This window comes from Myodes glareolus, chromosome 23 (genome assembly GCF_982192425.1).
Source record: "Myodes glareolus chromosome 23, mMyoGla1.1, whole genome shotgun sequence".
Lineage (NCBI taxonomy): Eukaryota > Metazoa > Chordata > Mammalia > Rodentia > Cricetidae > Myodes > Myodes glareolus.
In genome coordinates, this window is record NC_142048.1 from 45,109,364 (window position 1) to 45,126,203 (window position 16,840).

Here is a 16,840-nt window from a genome sequence, read left to right on the forward strand (position 1 = left end):
ACAGTTTCATAGCCTGGCTGAATTTTCTCAAGAGAGTCATCCTGCTGAGGGTCACTGGATATAGTCTGGATTTCTTCAGCTGGGCTACAGCCTCTCCTGGCTTCTCCTCCGCCGTGTTATTAATCTCTAGGCACAAGCCAGGGAGACTTTTTATTGCTTAACCATTTCATTTTCCCCAAAGTTTCCAGAGTCACCCTCAGATCCCTTAACCAAGTCAGCATGGACGTGAGATTGCCAGACACACCCGTGAGTCTGAAAGTCCATGGGTCACCTGGGAGAACATGTCCTCCCGTGCCTCCATTTCTACTCATACAACAAATAAATCTGAACAGTCCCCAGTAGGAGAAACCGCTGATGGAGCCAAGCGTAGGTGCTCTTCAGGTTAACCAATGTCGCCACCTAGAGGCACTCAAAAGATCTTCATGCAGCGGGAGGCAGGCTCCTTTCTAATTCTTGCCGCGTCAACCAACACTTTTCTGTTTTTGAGACGGCCTCAATATACACCCCAGGTGGCATGAAACATGCTATGTAGCCCTGGCTGGTCTAGAACTTGCCACCGTCCATGTGTTATGTTTACAGGCATGTCATGAAGCTCTACAAAGACATTTTCTTGCTCTTGAAGTTCAGAACTCTTCTTATATACGGCATGGCCTTGGTGGCACCTTTGACTCAAGGAGATGCCTCTCCAGAGCCAGCTGGCAATGACGCCCCAAACGAACGCAGCTGCTTCCTATCAGCCCTGATGCCCCCTTCGCTACATCCACTCATTAACACCGGATCATAAAAATAAACCTTTAATCACTTTGCAGTTGGCACAGATGGTATAATTCAAGCTCACATTCGTGTTTAAGACTCTGAAATACCACACTAGCTTTGATTGAAACAGAACAAGAACCGTAATGGTTTAAATTTATGAAATTACATTCAGCAGCAGGTTCTGAAGTTACTGGGTAACTAAATGAAGGGCAAGGGCTGGAGTAAACAAGAGAACATCCATCAGGAACTAAACAGCCCCTACCAAAGCTCTTCTGTGGTCACTGGAGAATTGTGCTTCCAAGTTTGTTCTGTTATTTGTCTGTTTGTTTGTTTTGGATAGGGTCTCATTTGGCCTTTGCCTAGCATCTGTTCTTTCTGCCTGTACCTCCGAAACGCCAAGTCATAGGCAGGCGCCACCATGCCCAGCTGCTTCCAGGTCTGTGATGATTTTGTTACATTACGAACAATCAAGAGCTGCAAAACTCTGGCTTATAAATAAAGTGTGTGTGTTGGGGTGCGATCAGTACACCTGGGAAATAAGTCCCCAGAGAAAAGAAGGTGAGTCAGGCCTTTGAAACCATGTGCTGAAACTGATCATGATCGAGAAGAAACCCTCACTTTCCATCACTATAACACTGTAGTCCCCAAGGACCAAGCTCCAAGTCTCATCTTCTCAGCAGGATGTCAGAAATGCCCGATTGCTCTTTACCCTGGAATTTCAGGTCAGTGCCACCGAGGAGCTGTGGCTAGAGGCATCACTGGCCAGGGCAGCAAAAGTCATCCCGTTCCAGAGGAGCGAGTGAGTGTTCAGTGGGGACTTGTCAGAACAACTGTAGGGCACTCTATCAGGGTGGAAGGGCAAATGGGAACCCCCTCATCTTCTCGATTATAGACACCAGTAACCCAGAAGCTCTCCAGGAAAGGCATTCATAGAGGCTGGGGTGCTCCTGGTAGTGTCTGGTTCCTGGCTACTGACTTGGTGTCAATTCTAAAGTCTTGGAACTCCTCAAATTCAAGCCTAAGCCACTGCTTGAATCGAGCCTCCTACAGCGAGGTGAACCACGGGTGGTTTCCATCAACGCAGCTGATCCTCAGCATTCTATCCGGGCCACAGGAGAGTGTGACTGGGAACATGCGGACACCAGACGGAAAACCCAGGCTGGTGCATAGTCTTTCAGCTGTCCTGGCCCCTGATCCTGTGTCACCGACACTCAGGCCTTCAGGTCTGTTGTAGTCTTGTCTTGGGTGGGTTTCTTGGAGTAATCCCGCTCGCCAAAAATGGTGCTTCCTACCCGGACGTTTGTGGATCCCACTTCAATCTGTGGGCGAGAAGAGGGCGCAGAGGAGAGATTCAAAGGCTAAATGTAGCCTGTGCAGAGGCTGCGTAAGGAATGACCAAGCTGAAGATGGCTAGGCGCTCTGGAGTCCCCGGAGCAGGGCCACCGCTCAGGCAGGGGTCGAGAGAAAGGAAGCTTGCACAGTGGCTGGGCAGTTTATCATGTGGGGACAAAGAAAGGCAGAGACTGGGGTGTGGGACAGCGGCACAGCAAGAGCTGCCCTGCACCCCGCGACCGAGGGGCCATGGTTGGCCAAACGGAAAGAACAAGTAGTTACCTAAGTAAAGTTTAGAATTTTACACTGTTGTAATGTATATGATACTCCCCAAATGCAATTTTGTACTTGGATTTTTTAAAAAAACTTTGCATTTATTTATTTGTTTGTTGTTTGTTTATTTTTAAGACAAGGTCTCAGTATGTAGCCTTGGCTTGCATGGGACTTATGGAGAACCAGACTGGTTTGAAACTCAACAGCAGCCTGGTTGACTCTGTCTTCCGAGTGCTGGGACTACAGGCGTGTGCACGGTCCCTAGTTACTACTCACCACCCTAGGAACTCAGGCGAGTGAGCTGCTAGCACGGCACTTGCCTTGGCTTATATAGGAAATGCCTTTGAAAATCAGTTCTCCCTTTCTTCTTTGGTGCTGGGAGAGCAAACCCGCAGTGTAACACATTCAGTAAAGCCTGAACCACACCTCAACTTTTTCCCAGATTACATGTAGTGGAGTTTTAAGCATTTGGGTGTAGTTTTCATAAATGTTAAAAAGGTTGAATCACTGTGTCTAGGACGAGGCATTTAAAACCTATGGCAGGACCTACCCTGCCCCTTTCGGCCGCCTGGCAAGGACACTTACAGCATGCTGGAAGTCCCCGGACATGCCCATGCTCAGCTCCACCTGCTCCACAGGAATGCTCAGTTTTTCACACAGCTCCTGCCGCAGGCGCAGTAACACCTGACCGAAACATAAGGGTTACCATTTTATTCTGGTTGTTTCCTGGGATGTCAAAAGATGCCCAAGCTTTCCGGGTATGGTGCTGCTCAACTATAATCCTTGGGAGCAGGCAGGAGAAGCCTGAGTTCAAGGCCAGCCTGGGCTATGCAGGGTGGTGAACTTGTCTCCAAACAAAGCAAGCAAAGCAAAACAAACAAAACAGAAGAAAAGCAAAACCCATCAAAATGGAAACAAAAGGAAAGTTACCAAACCAAAATTTTTCTTTTTTTTTCTTTTCTTTTCCTTCCTTCCTTTTTTTTTTTTTTTTTCTTTTTCCCTACAAGGTTTCTCTGTAGCTTTGAGGCCTGTCCTGGAACTCACTCTGTAGACCAGGCTGGCCTCGAACTCATGGGAGATCCTCCTGCCTCTGCCTCCCAAGTGCTGGGACTGAAGGTGTGCGCCACTACCACCCAGCTTCAAACCATTTCTGATGATTCTATCCTTCACGATTTTGAGGTGGGTAATAATTATCAGAAGTTGCTATAAGTGCTTTAGTCATGTTTCCTACTTTCAAGAAAATCACCAGGGCCAGGGTGAGTGTGGCTCAGGGGTTGAATGCATGTTCACAGCATGTTCCAGACCCCAGGTTCCACTTCAAGCAGTGGGGACAAAAACTAGCAACACCCAAAAGTGAAATAAAACAAACCCAACAACAATAAAAATGCAAACTGCCAGTTACTAGAGAGGAAGGAAAAGCTTAATCCAAAAACTGCCTTAACAAAGTTAAAACTGATTTAAGGAAGGTCTCTGTGTGTCTGGGGGCCTGGTCTTCCTTTTTCTTCGGGGGAGGGGGAGTTCAGAAGAGGCTGGAATAGTGCACCTGACAGGCTGTGTTCTGAGAGGTCCCTGAAGTACCACACTGCGGAATAATCCTGTGCACTGTAAAAATGTGTTGTTCTTATGGCTAATAAAAAGGTGATTGGCTGGCAGTCAGGCAGGAAGTATAGGCGGGACAACCAAACTGAGAATGATGGGAAGAAGGGTGGGGTCCCAGGAGTTGTGAGCAGAAACGGAAACAAGATGGGCATGCTGTACTGAGAAAAGGGACCAAACCACATGGCAAAGCTTAAGAAATATGGTTAATTTAAATGTAATAGTTAGCTAGTAACAAGCCTGAGTATTGGCTGATCACTTAAAATTAATCTTAAGTCTCCATGTCAGTTATTTGGGAACTGGCAGTCCGCCTACACCACACAGCCAGCCCTGTAAGCTGGTGTAATGCCACTGCATCCCACCAGGGCTGCGATCAAGCACAGGCGCTGCACGTGTTGGGTACACCCAACCAGTGGGCTACATCCTGACCCCAGTACCTGGAAGTCTGGGTTTGGTCCTTGACTGAGATCATGTCCAAAGCTTCCTATGGTCATGAGCCCCACGAACTCCAGGCTGGGACAACTGGTCTTTATGTGTTCCACCGTGGCTATGGTCTCTGAAGGCGGAAGGCCATGTTTACCTTCACAGAAAGAAACAGAGGATGGGTATACCAATATGTCTTAAGCAGGCAGAAGAAGTCTATGCTTTTATCCCTTCCGTACACAGAGGTGGCTTGGATGGAAACCTGATGGAGTAACCAAGCCTACAGAGGGACTGGGTAGGTGCAGTTCTTCACACCTGCCTCTCTCCACTCGGGTCTACGTTTGGATCAGATTCTTTTTACTCCACTGCAGGATTCTACTTTTTTTTAAAAAATATTTATTTATTTATTATGTATACAATATTCTGTCTATGTGTCTGCCTGCAGGCCAGAAGAGGGCATCAGATCTCATTTCAGATGTGAGCCACTATGTGGTTGCTGGGAATTGAACTCAGGACCTTTGGAAGAGCAGGCAATGCTCTTAACCGCTGAGCCATCTCTCTAGCCCATGGATTCTACTTTTTTTTCACTGCCAGAGACTGAACCCATGGCTCTGTATTCACAGGCTCTACGCACTAAGCCGTACTCCACAGGGTTCTTACTGAGAATGGCTAGGGAAATGGAAACAGAAAAGGAAAAGAACGCTGTGGTTTGAACGAGAATGTCCCCTATAGACGCATGTGTTTGAGTGCTTCGTTCCCAGTGGTTGGCACTGTTTAGCCAGGTCTAGGAGATGTGGCCCAGCTGGACAGATGTCATGGGTGCCAGATGGGGGAGTTTCAAAGCCAGGTGTCACTCCTCTGCCTCTCCTCCATGTCTGTGGCTTCAGATGTGAGCCCTCAGCTTCTGTTCCAGTTTCCATGCTCCCCAGCCATGGAACTTATCCCCCTGGAAGCGTAAACCAAAGAAACCCCTCCTCTGTAAGTTGCCTTGGTCATGGTGTTTTATCACAGAAATAGAAACATAAGTCTTGCAACATTAGGGAGAGTCACATTGACAATGTCCTAGAAGAATCTCAGAACTTTTTTTCTAATCCTGGCATCTGTATGGTTTCACCAATTTATTAATAGTAATGCAAAAAAAATTATATACACGTGATAAATTCGGGGCTGTGTATTTGCAAAGCTTAGCTTACTAGTTGAGAACGGCTGGGGGAGCTGCAGCAGATAATTATGTTATGTAGTCTAATAACTATTAATATTGCTTTGCCTTTGCCCCCGTTTATTAAATGGAATTGTCAGGAATTTTCACTATGATTTAATTAGGACAAATCACAGCTAATTGTCAAGAAATGTAATAAAGACACTCTGGAGTCAGTTTTGTATCTACTTATATGCCACGTAGCCAGTCAGAGAGCATATATATATATATATATATATATATATATATATATATATTAACCATTAAAGTCTACTGAACACTGCCAGCCCTAAGACTTTACATTTTATATGGTCACTGCAAGCATTCTTACTTGTATCAGCTTCCAGAAGAAACTGAGGCAGGGAGGCTAAGTCCCTTTTAAGGTCAGAAGACTAGAATTGTGAACCTGAGATTTGAGCCCAGGCAGCCTGACTCTAGAGCACACCTGGAAATCTCCATGCCAAAGTCTGCTACACATGAGCGCTTAGAAGATGGCTAATGCCTTGCATTCACTCCTAGCAAAGAGCAAGCAAGAGAGACGTCCAGGGTTCTGCATCACGGCACTGAACCCTCACTATACTCCTGACAGGGGGCTCCCCCCATGCCACTGCCACACAAAGGAGTTCAGGTACGGAGAGATGAGGTAACTGACAGAAAGCTCTAAAGACGGAAAGCGGTGGAGCGCGAGCACTCATCTGTCTGATGTCCAAGCCCACGCTCCTCTGTGACTCACGGCTGCAGCACAGGTGTGCCGGGCCCCGCGAGGCAGCCCCTCACTGGGGTTCAGCAGGTTCTCTTCTAGTCTGGCCTGATGGAACACTGTGTGACTGTCCCGAGACCCAAGGAGTACTATGTATGCAGCTCTCAATCCCTTTCAGGAGGGAACCGATGAAGATCTCTGACGGTTGCTAGGACATCAGAGTTATCATTGCTCAAAATCAGCACCTACCAGGGTCAACACACTGCTGAGTCGTGACAAAGCAGCTAACTGAGAGGCTGGGGTGTCTCCCCACAATGTCTACATCCATCAGATGCTTACCCCCTACCCCACCTCAGCTCCAGCCACCTAAGGCACCCAATATTTACAGTCAGGGCTGGTCACTTACTCTCCTCTCCACTGGTGTTAATCTGGACCATCACCTTTAGTCGTTCAGGAGAGCCTTTCTTCTGCCAGGAACTGTTCACCTTGTCTGCCAGCTTCACAGAGTCCACGGTTTCCAGCATGAACAGGTTGGGGACAGCTGCAACGAGAAAGGGAGAAGGGAGCAGGCTTCATTTTCCTGTTGCCGGAGGAAGCATGCAACAGACTTTGATCTGACAGAGGGAGATACTGTGGGCAAAGACAGGACAGTTTAATGTTATGATTGGCTAAGAAGACGAACAAGAGAGTTTACTAGACGTCAAGTTCAATGGCAGACATGCCCCATCTCAGCAGCAATGATGGATAAGGGAAACACTAACCCGCCACAATCAGGCTGCATCTGTGTGGAGAGCACTTCCAGAGGCTGCTAACCGAGATCCTGAATAGCAGGTCTGATCTAACTATGTCTCAGTTCAAACTGAGTGAAACGGGCCAAATGACAGAGAACAGAGGCCATCCAAAGGCTGACATGCTAGCCGGGAAGGAGATCATGGTCCTAAACTTCCTGGGATGGGTCTTCTACTTGACAAGGACATGAGAATAGCGCTTACTGGATGCTCGGGCAGACAGTGAGGTTATCAAAGCCACCTGCTATGAAGATGAACTATGACTCTTGCCACAAAGGACCGTGATGTGATCCCAGCAGCTTACTGCACTGAGCACAGAAATCTTCCAGGTGCTGGCTAACTACTTTCCCCGCCCTCCATCCTTTTCTTCCTTTTTCCCTCTTCCAAGGTGAAGACTGAACCCTGAGCCTTGTGCATGAGAGACAGGTGCTCTGCCACTGACCCGCAAGTCCCCAGCCTTCACTATTTGTGTTTTTTTGTTTGTTTGTTTATTTATTTTTTGTGAGATAGGGCTTGTGGTGAATGGAAGATGTTCCCCCATGGCTCATGTGTTTGAACACTTGGTCACCAGTTGGTGGCGCTGTTTGCGACTATTATAGAATTTTTAGGAGGGAGAGACTTGAGAGAGGAAGTATATCATGGAGGGGGGCTTTTAGAGTCTCCTCACACTTCCTGTTCTTGCTCCCTCTGCTTCCTTTGTGTGGAAGAAAGGGTGATCAGCCAGCATCCTTCTCCTGCTACCACGCCTTCCCCACCATGATGGATTCTAGCCTCTAGAACTACATCACTACTGCTGCCACGCCTGCCTTCCCCACCGCGATGGATTCTAGCCTCTAGAACTACAGGCCAATACAAACATTTTCCTTAAGTTGATTTTGTTCACTGCATTTTATCACAGAAACAGAAGAGTAACTAAATCAGAGCCTCACTAGGTTGTTCTCTCTCTCTCTCTCTCCTTCTTGCATGTTAGTAATCCCAGCATCTACGAAGCAGGGGCAGGAGAAAAGAGACTTCATGTCATCTTCAGTTATACAATGAGACTGAGGCCAAACAGGGCTAAATGAAACTTTCTACCAAAAAACACGGTTAGATTTCTTAGACTAGGGTGAGCTGCATAGGCTTGTAAAATCCCAGTTCCTTGGGAGGATGAGACAAAATAATCACACGTTATTAAAGCCTACCCGGGCTACAAAATGAGTTCAACTCTAGCCTAAGTAACTTGGCCTAACTCGAACTTTGAAAAAGGGACAGGGAAATAGTTTAGTGGTGGAAAATTTGACTAGCATGTGAGGGTCCCGGTCCTGGGAGGAAAAAAAAGCACAGGAACCGGATTCTATTATAATTTTTGTATTATCATATGCGTATGATGTATGTGTGGCATAGTTCATGTGTGGAGGTCAGGGGACAACTTATGGGAGCTGGCTCTTTCTTTCCACTGTGGAACTGGAAGTTCAAACTCATGAATGTCGGGCTTGTTCAAAAGTGCTCCCACTCACTGAGCCATCTGGTCAACCTTCCTCTTGTCTTGTAAACTAGTCCAAGGGGTGGGGGTGGGGAGCTGGAGAGATGGCTCAGCGGTTAAGAGCACTGGCTGCTTTTCCAGAGGTCCTGAGTTCAACTCCCAGCAACTACATGGTAGCTCACAACCACCTGTAATGAGATCTGGTGCCCTTTTCTGGCCTGCACATGCCAACAGAACATTGTATGCATGATAAATAAGGGCCAGGGCTCTCTGCAGACTGTGAGTGAGGACAGAATTGCGCTCAATGAACCGCTGATCTGAATGGGCTGTTCAGGGGAGTACTGACACGTGCATGCATACGAGGAAGTTACAGGTTAGGAGAAACGGCCTGGGCTTCACAAAGGACGTGGAGTACGGGTCAGGGTGTAAAAGACGGCTAAGTCTTGGCAGTGTAATAATTAATCCTAAACTCAGCTCTGGCCTGGTTATACAATAACCGATATCAAGAACAAGACCTAAAGCTGGGTATTGGTGGCATAAAACTTTAATCCCAGTGCTAGGAGGCAGAGAAAGATCTTTCTGTTTGAGGCTAGCCTGGTCTACAGAGAGAGTTTCAGGACAGCCAGGGATACCTGGAGAAACCCTATCACGAAAATCCAATCAACCAAATTTTCAAAAATCTCAAACCTGAAAAGGGATCAAATTGTTCTGATAAAATGTAAACTATGCTCCAGAACAAAACAAAAGAATATTTATAGGACAATAAAAATAGCCAGAACTGAGCATGATAAAATTCATGTCTGAAATCCAAATAAACTGTCAGGCATCTTGCAGGGTGTGTTGGTGGTTCATGCCTGCAGTCCCAGCATTCAGGATGAGGCAGGAGGAACACCACAAGTCCTAGGCCGGTTATAGAGTAAGTTCCAGGCCAACCTGGGTTAGAGTCAGACTCTGTCTAAACAAAACAAAAGCAAAAATAAACCAACAGACAAAAGAAGAATTATTCACAGGATGGTGTACGATGAGAAGCTACATTAGCTGAAACTGCTCCAAAGCAGAGGAAAGAACTTGTAGGTAAGGACAGGAAGTTATTTCTTCCTTGGAATCTAAAGACTCCAACTTCTAGCAAAAACAAAGACCTTCCTCCAAACTGGCATGTGTCAGATGTCAAACTCTGATAGTTGACAAACTAGGCATTAGGCACAGCCAATGACATCACTCAGAATGGCAAAACTGGTTGCTGTAGTTCATGTCAACTTGACACAAGCCAGGGTCACCTGGGACGAGAGCCTCAACTGAGAGAACGCCTCCCTAAGACTGGCCTGTAGGCAAAAGTCCGTGGGCATTTCTTGGTTAATGATGGATGTGGTGTGGGAGGGCACAGCTCACTGATTTGCGCCATCCCTGGGCAGGTAGTCCTGGGTTGTCTAAGACAGTAGGCAGAGTGAGCCCATGGGGAGCAAGCCAGTAGGCAATATTCCTCCGTGGTATCTGCTTCAGTTCCTGCCTTGGCTTCCCTCAGCGATGGAAAGTGATGTGGAAGTGTAAGCCAAAAACCCCCTTTCTTCCCAAGTTCATTACAGCAACAAAAGCAAACAGGGACCCCAGTCCAAACACGCAGCGATCTGGAGCCCTGGGGGTGGTGGTGGTGGTGGTGATATTCTGGCTGCCAGGTATAGCCTTGCCACCCTTTAGTGCTTAATCTTGGGCAAGTTTTTAAATTTCCCTAGACTGACTTTTTTTATTGTTTCTCTGACTTTGGGACAAATTCTATAATGGTTATCTCATTTTATGCTTTTATTAGCTATAATTCCTTGTTGCATAGTTTTTATGGTGGCCTCAGAATTTATAGTATAAAAATTGAAGATCCAAAATCTGAAACTACTTGGGCACCAGGGTCAACATGTATATTACATGCTCAAACCTCACACTACATGGCTGTCAAATTTAAACCACTAAAGATTGTGGTGGCACATATTCATAATCCCAGCATTTGGGTGACAGGGCAGGGGGAAGGTGAGTTCAAGCTCATTCTATCCTACACAGCCAGGTCTTGTCTCAACAAAATAAAACAATTCAAAATGATATACAGGAGGAATTTTTATTTACTTATTTTTTTAAGTTTTATTTTTAATTTTTTTTATTTTAGGCATACGGATGGTTTGCCTGCAGTAAGATCTGTATACGTTTGTGCCCAGTGCCTGAGGAGGCCAGAAGAGGGTGTTGGAGCCCCTGATGAGAGACAGTTGTGAGCTGCCATATGGGTGCTGGGTTATCAAGCCCAGGACCTCTAGAAGTGCTCTTCACCTCTGAGCCATCTCTCCATCCCCTCTATTTTATCTTATTGAGGCAGGCTAGTCTGAAACTCTCTGTGTAGACCAGCGGCCTCTACCACAGAGCTCTGCCTGCCTCTGCAGAAGAAGCGAAAACAAATAATGAACTCTGAAATAGTATAATAAGTAATTGGGGAGGAAAAATAAAGTGTGATGAAATAACAGTTCAAAATTTTCTTTTATTTTTTATTACATTTGTTTATGAATCCTGAGTGCTGGGAATTCTGGCTTGGGCCACCACATCCGGTATAGGAGCTTCTTTGTAATGCTGCAAAACTACAAGTAACTAAATATTCATCAATGTGAATGAAGAACTGTGATATGTTTATGCAGTGGTATACTATTGTAATATGCAATTGTAATAACACTTTTATGCAGTGGAATACTATTGAATAAGATGAAGGAAGCACACAAACATGACAAAGATCAAATGCCTGATGATGAGGACTGACAGAGATCAGACACTTTTTTTTTCTTTTTTAAGTAATTCTATTTATACAAAATTCTAAAACATAGAATTTGCAGCAGCGAAACAGGTAAGGAGCACCTGGACAAGACGATAGGAAGGAGCCTCTGGGGCGATGGGTGCCCACTGTTTTAATTCTTGTAATGGTTTCAAGGTTGTAATTTTATGCCAAAACTTATCAAATCAGACGCTTTCAATGTGTGCAATTTATTGTAGCTGGATATGGTTTTATCAATTGCACTCTGATAACGCTGACACCAGGGGAGACAATACGGTTTAGTGTAAAGGTGCCTGCCGCCAAGCCTGTCAACCTAAATTCAATCCCTGGGATCCACATAATGGAAAGAGAGAAGCAACTCCTCTGTGTTGTCCTTGGATCTCTATACACACAATCAGCCTCACCCTAACTCCCTCAAAAAAGGGGGAAAAATACAGGTTTCCTGAATTTTGATATCTGAGAGAAGTTATTTGAAATCCTCACGTGACACGGTGAAATAGTTCTGTAGTTAGTAATTACTGTTTATAGTGCTGTGGATTGACTTAGGGCCTTATAAGTGCTAGGAACACTCTATTGCTTAGCCACACCCCCTCCCAGTCCTTATGCTTCATTCTTATTTTTATTTTACTATGTTTTATTCGAAATGGTGAGCTAGGAGGGTTCTCAGAGCTGTTTCCTCAGAAGGTGGTAGAAGCTACACAGTCACAGAGAAGGCCTGTCTTCATATTGATAGACTTTGTCTTACCCATCAATTTGTTGACATTCTGCTTCTGTAAATGGCCAATGAAATGCCACTTGATCTCAGGACAGGAAGATAGAATCTGAAGAGAAAAAGGGAATCATTTGATATGGACTCCACAAAGGCCCTGTCAGCTCAGCCCCTTCACGCCTGTCCCGTCCCTCGGCTGATGAACCACCATTGCCCTCTTTAGCCAGTCTCCCACTGAGACACAAGGAAGCCCAGAGAGTCATCGAAGCCTAATGCTGTTTCCCTTCCTTGTTCCCATCAACTCCCTGTATTTATCAGGTATTCATTAGAGACAAAAGTGATTTGTTTTCAAGGCAAGTACTCTGCCACTGGGCTGCATCCTATAGCCTCTGGTTTATGCTTTCAAATCTCTCGAGACTCAGCAAGCTCCTAAATCTTTATCCACAAACAGACACAAAGAGAATATTAAAGTCTGAAGAAAGACAGAAAGGCTAGCTATGAATTATTTGGGGCTCGAGGGAAGCGTGGACAATTTCTGTCCCTAGCCCAGCTTTCTGCTCTAAAACTCCACCACCAACATGGGTTGAACCTTCAGCTAAGAGCTAAGACTTCTATACGAAACCAACACTTCCCGTGTCTACGCACCGTTGGGTTGGATGCTTTTTCTAGTAGTTCCTGAACCTAAGGAGCAAGAACAAAACGAGTCAGAAGCCTGGTAGTCACAACTCCTCCAAGGGCTCTTTATAAGAGGTGTCTTACATAGTTCTCTCCAAAAGTGCGCTGGCCATGACCATAGGCCTCAATCACCATGTCTGCCGGTTTAGTTTTGCTGACCGCTACTAGCCGGGGTTGGATGGCTGGGAGATCCTGCCAAGACAGAAAGAGCCACGTGAGCGCAAGCGTGCAAATATTGCTTCAATAAGATACACCTTGTAGTGCCGGGCGGTGGTGGCGCACGTCTTTAATCCCAGCACTGAGGAAGCAGAGGAAGGCGGATCTCTGTGAGTTCGAGGCCATGCTGGTCTACAAGAGAGCGTTTCAGGATAGCCAGGACTATACAGAGAAACCCTGTCTCAAAACACAAACAAACAACCCCCCCCCCCGCAAAAAGATAGATACACCTTGTAAAATAGATTGGCACAGATCTCAGCTTGGCACTGAGGCAGAAAAGATAGCCCAGTGGGTAAAATGCTAGGCATACAAAGACAAGTGCCTAAGTTTCGACCCCAACCTCCATATAAAAGATAGGGGCAGAGCCACCTGTCTGTAACCCCACTGGAGGGGGTTCGAGACAGGTGGATCCTTGGGCTAGCCAGCGCCAGGTTCAAGGACTCAAAATGTAAAATGGAGAGTGATAGAGAAAGATGACATTGACCTCTGGCTTCCACGCATGCATGGGCATGTGCACTTGCACCTCCCAGAATACATCACTCATCCACCCGTGTGCATGCACATGCAAGGCAGGCACTTGTACATAAACCCACATGTCGGTGAATCACTTTATAGAGTGGAGGATACAGTTACAGTTACAGTAGCAATGGCAGAGTGTCTGCTTAGCATTGTTAAACTCTGAGTTGCATCTCCAGCCCCCAAAACATACAAACAATAGCAAAAAAAAAAAAAAATACAACAGAATCAGTTCATTAAGGGACGACGGCATCCTATTAAGCAGGGAGGTTACTCCAGGCTTCCCGCACCACAAAGTCAACAGTTTAGAAACTCATTTCTAATTTATTAAAACGTAATTACAAAAAAAAAAAAACCAAAAAAACTTGCTTTCATTCCGACAGGGGCTCGATTGGGGTAAAGGCATACAACGTACTGGTCAACCTATGATTCAACCAACCAATAGCAGAGCTGACAACAGGACACCAACAATTCTGTATTCAGGATTAGATTCATCCACACTCTTCCCACATCTGTTACATAAAATGCAGGGTTTCCCTGCTTTCAGCCGCAGGGATCCTCACACAGCTATCTTCACGTACCCCACCATTTCTGAGACTTTCACTGAACCGCGGTATTCTCAAGGACTCAGAGAAGTCACATTAATTATCACACAGTCTTTTGTTGCTTCCTTCTGAGGGACTGGGTCACCTGGCTCTCATGGACTGTGTCTAGTTCCTGGCATCACATTGATGAACTGAAGGCTTCCAGAGACAAAAGCTTCCTGATTCAAGAAGGCCTAATTTCCTAAGAACCTCCCAGTGAGGTGCATCAAGGAACTCCTAAGACTTTTTCTTTTTTCCTTCTATTTTTCCTTCCGAGACAGGGTTTCTCTGAGTATCTTTGGCTGTCCTGGAACTCACTTTTTTTTAGACAAGGCTGGTCTCAAACTCAGAGATTCACCTGCTTCTGCCCTCTGAGGGCAGGATTAAAGGCGTGTGCCACCACGCCCAGCTAGATTTATCTTTGGGGAAACAGAACACTGTTGCCACGAAAGAGGTAAGAGCTCCAAGGGTCGTCTTATTTCCTTCAGCAATATGGAAACCGAGGGCAAGAGAAGTTAACAGGACTTGTTTAACGTCTAGACATCAGTTAAGAAAAGACGGGGTCTTCAGGCATCATTTTGAAGTCTGAGACCATAAATACTAGACAGGAGAGGGCTTTTATTTTCTTTTCTGTCTCACCACACAATGTAGCTTAGTTTGCACGGAGAAAGGCAGATAACTGACTCTGGTCTAATAGGAAGTCCAACAGGGGACAAAACAACCAAAACGAAAATTAAAAGCGCTTGTGACTGGGCTCCTGACAGCTCCCCGCTACTCTGTGGCGGCAACGCTTTTCCATGTCTCGCACCTTGACCACGGGTCTCCGCCGCAAAAGCACGTGATCGCGGGTGGATGTGACCCTCTGAGGGCTCTAGTACCGTGGCGACAGGAACGGCAAACGACGAGTCACTTTCCCTAAGTGAGCACCCTCTCTCCAGCCAAGCCAACCTCCAGGAAGCCCCAGCCTTGAGGCCAGAGCGCTGAAGAAACCTCGCGAGCCCCCGCCCCTTCGGGACCCCCTTCTGTGTCACCGTGACACCCGGCCCCACGCAGGCGTCCCCCTCAGCCCGTCCTCACCCGCGGCCGTCGTGCCACGCTCTGCTGGACTCGCTCGTTCACCGCCCGCAGCGCTAACCCGACTCCCAGCTCCGCCGACATGCTGCCAGCTCTCCACATTCCCGGGAGGATGCCCAGCGGAGGACCTGCGACCCGCGGAGAACAACTTCCGGTCCCGCCCCCTCCCCGTGAGGCCCAATCGCCGTTCACCACCTAGCCACCGCCCCCAATGGAGGCTGACTGCAGAGGCTGGCACCATCTTGGGGAAGTCGGAGGCTACCCTGGCTGAGAGTGCCGAACACCTGCCAAAGCCAGTGCTCGGTTGCCTAACTAGATGATGACATCCTGTTGCTGAAGACATCATACTCTTTGGTTACAAAATATAGAGAAACCAGACCAGAAATGAGCTGTAAGCTTCCTCCTTGCTGGTTAACTTTGATAATGCCAGAGGGTGCTGTGCAGGCTACTGGGGGAGAAAAGTCATCCGTGGTACTCAGCATTGAAGCTCACGAGCTACAATATCAACCTGCTTGGCAAGATACTTGCATAGCAGTAGTGCTGTGACTGTTATGGGGGCAGCCAACTGCTTTTTGACAGTATCTGAGGCCCACTTCGGAGGAGGAATTCACGCCTACTGTAAACCTGGTCAAAAGTCCATGGATGGAGAGATCGTTGGACCTAGTGGATAACCTACTACTGCTGTTTTGCTAAAAGGACATCAATCTGCCTTCTAAGTATAGCTATAGATTAGTGCTGACTTCAGCCTTAGTTTTTCTTATGAGTAATGATTAATACAATCACCACTGGTCAAAGTGTTCAAAATAAGTGACTGTTAAACCCTACAGAGCATCTGTATCACAGCTGCCAATGCTCAAACATCTTGGAAGAGAGGGGTGGGAAAAGATGTGAGAGCTAGAGACCAGGGAGGAGCGCTGTGAAGTCATGTGATCTTCTGGGTACGGCATGGCTCTTGGACAGTGGTCACCTGTACAAGACTGGGTCCATCAACATTCCACTGTGAACAAGGACGGAGCATGTGAGGCCCCGCCAGTCTCTGGGGAGCTTGCGGTAGTTGTGGCAGTGGCATTGCCCTCGCCCCAGGAACTCCCCACTGGGGCTCATGAGCAAGCCAGAGGAGGAAGGGAAGAGTTGGGAAGAGGTTTGGTCGGCAGGGAAGAGACTAAGAGGATATGTGTGTGTGTATGTATATGGGGGGGTTATGATCAAAGTACAATGTGGAAGAATCATTTTCTTTCTTTTGGAGAGAGTAATTTTTGTTTTGTCAAGGCCAGATTTCTCTGTGTAGTAGTCCTGGCTGTCCTGGAACTCGCAGAGGGGGTTGACCTTGTTCCTGCCTCCTGAATGCTGGGATTGAAGGTGTGTGCCACCACTGTCCGCTGAATCATTTTCAAAAAGAAATAAAGCACAGTTTGATATAAGAAGACAATAATGAAAAAATACAACCAGAGGGCTGGAGAAATGGCTCAGAGGGTAAGAGTACTGGCTGCTCTTCAGGAGGCCCCTGTTTGACTCTCAGCACCCACATGGCAGCTCACAGCTGCTTGTAACTCCAGTCCAGGGGCTCCACACCCTCTTCTGGACTTCCTAAGTACCAAGTATGCATATACACAGGCAAACATGCAGGCAAAACACCCTGTCCTACACACACATTTAAAAAAAAAATGGAACTTGTTTTTTTTTTTTTTTTTTTTGAGACAGAATTTCTCTGCTAACAGTCCTAGCTATCCTGGAACTAGCC

General features: G+C 46.6%; 1 protein-coding gene across 1 annotated transcript; it reads right to left on the reverse strand.

Annotated features, from left to right (window-relative positions):
* Positions 1 to 778: 778 nt before the first annotated feature.
* On the reverse strand, positions 779 to 15,259 carry Plpbp (pyridoxal phosphate binding protein). The gene is made up of 8 exons (XM_048456507.3): positions 15,103 to 15,259; positions 12,794 to 12,901; positions 12,680 to 12,715; positions 12,071 to 12,146; positions 6,685 to 6,819; positions 4,395 to 4,537; positions 2,947 to 3,045; positions 779 to 2,075 (listed from the first exon to the last, which is right to left on the reverse strand). Exons 1-8 carry the CDS (start codon positions 15,199 to 15,201, stop codon positions 1,968 to 1,970), a joined length of 804 nt encoding a protein of 267 aa, XP_048312464.3. The 5' UTR covers positions 15,202 to 15,259; the 3' UTR covers positions 779 to 1,967.
* Positions 15,260 to 16,840: the final 1,581 nt, after the last annotated feature.

Excerpts from the sequence above, each read along its gene's own strand:
- Plpbp (XM_048456507.3), bottom strand. The coding sequence starts at position 15,201 with ATGTGGAGAGCTGGCAGCATGTCGGCGGAGCTGGGAGTCGGGTTAGCG. Across the intron at positions 12,147-12,679 it reads AAAAAGCATCCAACCCAACG|ATTCTATCTTCCTGTCCTGA; the intron begins GTGCGTAGACAC and ends TTTTCTCTTCAG. Across the intron at positions 4,538-6,684 it reads TAACACCAGTGGAGAGGAGA|GTAAACATGGCCTTCCGCCT; the intron begins GTAAGTGACCAG and ends CTTTCTGTGAAG.